This window comes from Pseudopipra pipra, chromosome Z (assembly GCF_036250125.1).
Source record: "Pseudopipra pipra isolate bDixPip1 chromosome Z, bDixPip1.hap1, whole genome shotgun sequence".
Classification (NCBI taxonomy): Eukaryota; Metazoa; Chordata; class Aves; order Passeriformes; family Pipridae; genus Pseudopipra; species Pseudopipra pipra.
Window position 1 is genome coordinate 43354827 of NC_087581.1, and position 8258 is coordinate 43363084.

The 8258-nt window shown below is 43.7% G+C and overlaps 1 protein-coding gene and 1 long non-coding RNA gene across 4 annotated transcripts; one reads left to right on the forward strand and one right to left on the reverse strand.

Annotated features, from left to right (window-relative positions):
* Positions 1-1269: 1269 nt before the first annotated feature.
* Positions 1270-7791, reverse strand: LOC135406827 (inositol 1,4,5-trisphosphate receptor-interacting protein-like 1). 3 transcript variants are annotated; one of them, XM_064641288.1, is made up of 4 exons: positions 6830-7791; positions 5962-6594; positions 4381-5830; positions 3738-3922 (listed from the first exon to the last, which is right to left on the reverse strand). In XM_064641288.1, exons 2-3 carry the CDS (start codon positions 6589-6591, stop codon positions 5234-5236), a joined length of 1227 nt encoding a protein of 408 aa, XP_064497358.1. In that variant the 5' UTR covers positions 6592-6594; positions 6830-7791; the 3' UTR covers positions 3738-3922; positions 4381-5233. The 3 variants fall into 3 exon arrangements, with proteins under 3 accessions (XP_064497359.1, XP_064497358.1, XP_064497360.1); XM_064641289.1 differs by lacking the exon at positions 3738-3922 and adding an exon at positions 1270-1457 and having other exon boundaries at positions 5962-7791; XM_064641290.1 differs by having other exon boundaries at positions 3738-3917; positions 5962-7791.
* Positions 6990-7889, forward strand: LOC135406829 (uncharacterized). Its single transcript, XR_010426510.1, has 2 exons — positions 6990-7157; positions 7728-7889. It is a non-coding gene; the product is annotated as an uncharacterized LOC135406829 (long non-coding RNA).
* Positions 7890-8258: the final 369 nt, after the last annotated feature.

An 8258-nucleotide genomic window follows, 5' to 3' on the forward strand; every position in this document is an offset into this window, starting at 1 on the left:
CTCAAATGCGTTGAAAATATAACTTTACTTTGGTCATTGTCTCACACATCTATGGTAAATACATAGTTATTGTGATGTAGTACAATTATGGCTACATAGCTATATATTACTAAAATTATTATTGCCATTGTTTTTAGTCTTGCTATTATTATATAATGAACTTAGTGTGAGTCTTTTCACAAAACTCCGAAGTTTTATGGAAAATGTCAGTTTGCTCACTCCAAACTGTTTCAGCTGAAACATACCCAACATTTGAACCTCTGGTGAGGCCAGGAGGTGGTTCTAAGGGATCAGTGCCTAAATTATGTCAGAACTCGAGACCCAGATTCCTTAGGGAGCTTGATGAAGCAGAGTACCCTGACCTGCAGAGCTGGAAGGGGCAGACATGGATGCAAGGTTGTTTCTTGGGATCTCCCAGAAGGCTCAGCACCTGCAGGGCTGAGAAGAGCATCATCACTGACCGACTGTGAAACACTCTTTGTTCCCTTAAATACCATGGCACAGTGTTTCTTCTCTCCCATGTTCTTTCCACTCATGGAGATGGGTAGGGGGAGAGAAATCTGCTTTCAACTGAAATTATCTGTAAATTCCTGACAATATTCGGCTTTGGATGTAAATATAATAAAAATCTAAAGCTTTCACAGAATATTCTGAGTTGGAAGAACCCACAAAGATCATAGAGTCCAACTCCTAAGTGAATGGCCCATATGGGGATTGAAACCATGACCTTGGCATTACTAGCACCATCTTTATGGATAGAATGAATTTTATTCCTGGAAAATTTCATAAAAATAAACAATATCACTAAGGAAGCTGCATGAGAATGGAATAATTTTATATATATCCAAATTTTGGAAAGATCCTAAAAACATCTGGTTTTGAACACAGTCCACTGGAAGGAAAATTTACAAGGAAAAGTAAATGTCTTGGTTATTAGAACCTGAAAAAACTCCATTGTTTCCTAAGGACATCAGTCAAAATATTCAGGTTTTATTACATTCATAAGCAATGCATACAGTTGACCAGTTCTAAAAAAGAGTAATATTTGAAGTTTTTATCATTCATACTTGATTTACTATACAAGATTAGTTCTATTTTATGGTTCCTTCCATGAACAAGATTAGAAGGTAAGATATTTTGATTATGGAGGCATTGGAGAAAAAAGGATAATTCTTTCCCTGGGAAGTCATAATATGTATGTTTATTGAAACTTCTGAGCAGGCACAGTCATCCTCTGAAAAAAAGTAAGGGCATTCCAAGAAAACCCCATATAATTTTATTTTTTATTTAATTTATGTAAATGCAAGTCACAAAACAAGCAGGGACTGCTGGAGAAGGAAAACTTCACAGTGCACCTTGGAAGATCCTTGCCTCAATTTTCTCCGTGTTCTGGGTACCCTACACAAACCTCCACCATTGTGGACAAAGGAATAATTTGCTTGCCTCCTTCCGGAGGCCTGTGGGTAGAAACAGCGGGAGAAGATTTCGAACTCTGTAACTGATCAGGTGAAGGGTGCAACTGACTGACTTCCCACAATGATGAAAAACCACAATAGTATGTCTTTAATAAAAACCTACACTGAGAAACCGTAAGTTGCTGTCACCATTTAACTATTTTTCATCAGTGAAAGCAAGGTTTGAGCTTAGCAATTTGTCTTTTCTGCCTTTTCAGATTCCATAAAAAAAGTTTCTCAGTGTTTAACTTTAAGTAATGCAGCAGTGAAGTGGAATCATATATAATGATCATTACGTTTAGAGTGATTTATAACCTGAGCTGAAAATTAAATAAAATTGCTCCATATTTAACATTCACTGTGACCAGTTTAACTTTTTGCATAAGCTAATTCTTGCTCCCAATAAATCGAATTGAATTCTGTTTCCCACTTTATTGACCTTTTAAAATACCCCTCATGATTAGTAATCAGAGGAGGTTCTTTTTTTTCATATGAGACTGAGACTGTGCCCACACTAATTTACTATGATTCTAGAAAGAGACCTTGTTAGTTCATTTCCCAAATGCAAGCTTTAGTGTTATATTTATAACAAACCCAAACTAATGTCTTCATAGGATTCACAAGTAAATAATCTATTTTATAATTTATCTTTATTTGTATTCTATTACTGGATGCCACTGCTGTTACGACGCTATGAAGAATGGAGATGTGTATTTTCTACATCTGAGCAACATCAGTAACTGCAATGACAGTAGTCACTGCGTTAGCTGTCCACGTGCTACAGCCTGGTTAAAGACATCCTAAGGCGGCACATGGATGGATTGCTGCCAGACAGATTACCTTTGACTCTTATACTGTCATATGAAGCATATATAAAAAAATCATGGATGGACATCTTTGAGCTCTTTTTATCATAGCTCAGTGCTGTACGGCAACATTTAAACTAAAAGGATTCTCTTTCTGTATCTGAGGAGCCATCTCAGAACGTTTTGACCTACAGTCATTACTTTATGTCCCTTTGACCTATATTCATTACTTTATATCCCATTTAAGATTTTAACCATCAATTTACTCAGGGCTTCAAGACTTCAGCCAGTCTGTGTCAGAGGTCAGGCTGACATCTAATTTGGGATAGATTACTCCACATCTTTTTCTTTATGGTGTTTGCTTTTTTTTTCTTTCCTTTTTATCTCTGAAGCACAGGATCCTGGACACCAATAGAAAGACTTAGTTGATGAATATTTGATGTATGTCAGCATGTTTATACCCAAGAAAGGATTCTGATTTCCCTTGTGCTCTTTCCCCTCTAGCATGTTTAAAGTAACAGACACAGATTCTTTTCTGTTGTTTTTTTTCCCCCTTCCTACCAATCTACGTTTAAAAATAGTTTGCATCAAGCTCATAAAAAAAAATGAGGCAACCCATCTCAAGACCCAGTCAATAGTCTAATTCCTTCTTATTTTAGAACAGAGTTTTATAGTTACAAAGACAAATTATTGTAGGAAGTATTCTTTTCTCATTTAACAGTAATGAATAGATTTTACATAGAGGAAAAAGCATAAATTCTGCAATTAACAGTTGGATCTTCTTTTTTAGGATGACATCTCCACCTACAAGAGATGTAGAACAAGAACAGCAATGCCAAAAAATAACTAAGACATCCCTTCCTAAGGCATTCAGTCATTTGAATGTCTCTCTGTCAGTTTCTAAAGGATTTTTCAAAGGTTTCTATGTTCAGAGTAATTTGGAAGCCTTCGGGGTACAGGCTTGGTGTGTTGTAGAGATTTAGCAGGAAAGATAGACACCTCTTCTTGTTTCAATTTTTCTCATTTCTGGACTGTAAGCGTGTTTACCTCTGGACTACTGACCTTGTTACTTTGACTCATTTTTCTCCAGTACTGCCTGTCAGCTGGAACCTGCAGGACCAGCAGGAAGGCAACACCACGAGCTGGCAGTGCTTCGACTGAGGCAAAAGCAGCCACACTGATCCCACCAACATTTTAATGCAGTGGGTGACTTTTGCCACTCCAAGTAGTCGCCTGTGCGCAGAGTGTCCAGGAGGTACGAGTCCTGATCACTCAGCAGCTGGTCACCAGACCGGTGGAGAAAGTATGTCTTCCCCAGCAGCTGCCCCCTCAAGCACGAGCACTCTAGCACCATGTAAGGGGAAAAGGGCAAAAGACATGAGGCAGAAAGGGTGAGAAATGTGAGGGGAGAAAAAGGCAGGAAACGTGAGTGATAAAAGAGAGGGAAACATTAGGGGAAATTAAAACCAAAAAAACCTTGTAGAGCCCTAGTAGGAAAGTTTCCCAATTTTTATTGTTTCCATTTTTCTGATTTCTGGACTGCAAGCATGTTTACTTTACATGGACTATTGATCTTCTTTCTTCAAGTCATTTTTCTTCAAGACTGCCACCAGCCTGTGGTGCATCAGTCTGCTTCACATTCCTCCTCTTTTCCAAACTACCCTGAAAATAGCCAACATCATCCTCACAACCTACAAATGGCTATTAGACAAGTCCCCACCACCTAAAAGGAAGTACCTACCAGGTGTGCTAAAGCATTACATGAATGACAAGTATCATGAACCCAGAATAAGCCCTTCCTTACACACTTTTAAAAGACACATTGAAGAGCTCTTTTGATTCCTCTAGGTAGCACATCAGGTGCATGTTTATAGTCTAGGTAGCTTTAGCCATGTCTCCTTCAGAATCATAGAGTCATTTAGGTTGGAAAAGCTCACTAAGATCCTTGAGTCCAACCATTAACCCCACACTGCCAAGCCCACTGCTAAACCATGTCCCTTAGTGCCACATCTCCAGGGATTTCAATTGCTCCAGAGATGGTGATGCCACAACTGCCCTAGGAAGCCTGTGCCAATCCTTTTGGTGTAAAAATGTTCCCTAATAGACAACCTAAACCTTACCTGTCATGGTTTGAGGCCATTTCCTCTTGTCCTGTTGCTTCCAGATGTTTATCCTCCCTCCATGAGGTCTGGACTAAGATTGTTTTGGTGTACTTTGTAGTACTAACTTAGAATTCAACCATGTTGCTGGTTGTGAAACTAGTGTGGCCTATGGATTCAGTACTGCAGTCAACACCATTCTTCTTGAGTCAGCTTTTGGGAACTATTAATAGGAATATCTTTTCTTCTCAGAGAGGCAAACAATGGAGAAGACATCTTCCTACATCTTTCTTCCTTTATTCCTTCCTTCCTTCCTTCCTTCCTGGAAAATCTTTAATAATCTTTTAGATCTCTTACAACCCAAACAACTCTAAGGTTCTGTGGTTCTATTCTTCTGTTCTTCTATTCTCCTACTCCTTTATGGTACTATGCTTCTACTCTTCTACGCTTCTACACTTCTATGCTTCTATTTTTCTATGTTCCTATGGTCCTACAGTTCTATTCTTCTCTACCTCTACACTTCTAACTTCTCCTATTCTATTCCCCTACGCTTTTATTCTCTGACGCTTCTATGTTCTAGTCTTCTACTCTCCTTTGGTCCCACAGTTCTATTCTTCTCTGCTCCTATGCTTGTATTCTTCTATACTTCTGTCCTCCAATAGGTCTATGTTTTGCAGTTCAACTGGGCAGGCAGAGATTGCCCGAGCTCTGATTGTGCTGAGCTCCTCTTGAACCACGTCATCACCCGCTTGGGTGACAGGGAAGGGTGTCCACAGCTCTGAGGTGGAAATTGTCCTGGTGGGTGGTCTTTGCTGTGAGTCTGACAAGTGGCTGCTCTCCAGCCCCACTGTCTACTGGCAACACTGGCTGCTGCCTACTCAAGACTCACGTAGGCACCTGAGCTGCCCTGTTGCACTGCAAACACCATCTCCGTGGTGATCTGCCTCCCTGGGGTGCCTGTCAGCTGGAACCTGCAGGACCTGTAGGAGGGCAGCACCGTGAGCTGACAGTGCCGTGACTGAGGCAAAAGCAGCCAGGCTGATGTCACCAACATTTGGACCCAGCAGGCGACTTTCTCCACATCCAGATAGTTGCCTGTGCACAGAGTGTCCAGGAGGTACGAGTCCTGATCACTCAGCAGCTGGTCACCAGACCGGTGGAGAAAGCACCACATCTTCCCCAGCAGCTGGTCCCTCGAGCACATGCACTCCAGCACCACACGAATGCAGGAGCAACTTCCTGGCAGCTGCTCTTTGGGGCCCAGGCTGAACGAATGCCCGCAGGGTGGCCGCAGGATCACGAGCAGGCGGTAGTTGATGCTGTTCTCGTGGATGCTCCAGGCTTCAGAAGTGCTGGTCCCAGTGGCTGGGTGCAATTCTGGCATGAAGTTCCTCTTGGAAAACATTCGGCATATGCCAAGGAGGTCATCCACCAGCTCCTTCAGTTGTTTACTCGTGCTGGACAAGTTTTGCTATGGAATCACCGAATACTTGCATTAGAATGGGACCTTTAAAGGCCATTGAGTCTGAACCCCTGCTTTCCTGCAGTGAGCAGGGACATTCTCAATTAGATCAGGTTGCTGACGGCCCTGTTCAGCCTTACCTTGAATGCGTCCATTGGTGATGGGACTGGCACAGCCAAAGAGCTAACACTGCTGCGTGGACCCTTTAGCTTCTCCTGCTCATTGGCATTGTCCTTGGTGCTAGAGCTCTGCCACTCATCACCTTTGCCCTTGTACCTGGAGCTCACCTGCTCCTTGACCTTCTTGTTGCTTCTGGAGTTCTGCTCATCGCCTTTCTCCTTGCAGATGGAGCTCTCCTGCTCCTTGGTCTTTTTCTCACTGTGGGAGCTCACTTTCTTGTTGACCTCCTTGCTTCTGGAGCTCTCCTTCTTGTCACCTTTGTCCTTGCTGCTGGAACTCTCCTGCTCCCTGCAGCTGGCAGAGGCACGCTTCCTTCTCCTGGCCAGCCAGCAGCCTCCAGTGAGCAGGACCAGGGCTGCTGCTGCAGGGCTCCAAAGCAGCCAATGCTGCTGCGGGGCAGAAAGGAGCGGGTCTTCCACCATGTCTGTGCTCCCCTCCTCAATCTCCTGCAGCAGCCGAGTCATCTGCTGATGTAGGTAATTCTCCCGTTCCAGCATCTGTTTGACCATGTCTGCATCCATCTGGTAGTCCAGCTTCAACCCAGCATGGGTGGCCAACAGAGCCAGAATGAGGACCAGTGTTGGAGACATGGCCTACTGGGAAGAAAGGGGGTGAGCAGGTCTGGGTGGGAGAGAACAGGGGGCTGGGGGCACCTGTCCCACCCAGAAAGATTCTCTAGACACCTGGCACCACTGAGAGCCCTGAGCCCCCTTCTCCCAGCCCCAAAGGGAGAACTATGCCGTGCTCTGGGGGTCCCAACTCTCACTCTGGGTTAGAGAGCCCCTGGGTATCTAGCCTGACCCCCATCCAGCCCAGCATTCCCCCTACGTGGGCACTCAGTGGTCCCCTTAGTCCAACTGTGTTGGTACTGGGGCTGCCTCGTGATGCCCCTGGCCACAGCTCCCATCATGACCCAGCCTCTGTGATGTCACAACCCCCACAGCCACATCTCCCAGCCCTCAAGCCCCAACCTTTGTCCCCACCGCCAGGCTCAGCGGGTTCTGGGCATCCTCACCCCCGAGTGCAAACCCAGTCTCAGGAGCTACTCGGGACTCTCTTGACCAAGCAGGCAGACCCTGAGCGGAACCATAACTGAGTGGAATTTGGGGACTGTGGGTGGATCTTCCTGTGCTGACTACTCTTGGCTACCCTTTAGGTGAACTTAAACCTCACCTGGCGCAAGTTGAGGCCATTTTCTCTCATCCTACTTCTTACTTCTAGGAAGAGATCGATCCTCACCTGACTACAACCTCTTTTCAGAGTTGTACAATTTGGCTGGGGCATTCAGCAGCAAACAGAAAGGCAAATCAACACCTTCTGAGTGTCACATATCTCTTTACAGGGCCCCATTGCTCATTGGTGCAATGTCACTACCATGTTCCTGGGGAGAACAGCACATACGCTTGGCACATTTAGATTCAAAATTGCTGAGGGGCATTCTTGGCAGCACATGGAATTCTGTACTTGACACTCAGATGGTCTCAGTCTTTGGACAGTCCTCACTTGACCTGAGTTAGTGCACAGGAATCGTACATTCACCTTCCCTAAAAACCTCCCCCAGACTAGGACTTATTTATAGGGATAAGTTTCTTAGGACTCAGAATGATCTTATTTCAGAAAGAAATTAAAAAAAAAAAAAGAAAAAAGAAAAAAATTAAGTTCAATAAAGGAACCACCCTGTAGAATGAAATTTCAAAAACCTAAAACTTGGAATCTCGGTTTCCAGGCTGTACATTTCTACCGCCGTGGACAAATAATAATAGCCTCAAGCCAACCTTGAGACACTTAACAATGTGGTACATCCGCCAGCCAGTCCTCTGGAGCATCCTAAGTCTATTTCAGTAATTCCTAAGAAAACTGAGAATAAAGCGCTTGAATTTTAATCCCATTTCTCAGCATGTTTGATATTCTGGATTCCAATTCAGTTTTTGAATTAAGTAACACACTTGAATTTAATTCAGCTTAATATCATTCCTTGCTACCATATTGGATAGATGCTGGTCTCGGTCTTGACCTTCAACAGTGTGAGAAAATACTCACTACTTGATGAATTTGAGAGGGCACAAAATCACCAAAGCAAAACCTTTTTATTAAACTAGTTAGCTGGTTTGGGTGTCTCTCTCCAGGGAGACACACCACTCACCAAAACTGGCAACCTTTTATCCTTCTTCTGGCAGGGGTTGGTCCCTGTCCTCTTTCCCATTGGCTGGGTACTCAGGGACTTACACTGTCTCCAGACTGCCTGCTTTTGCCCTAA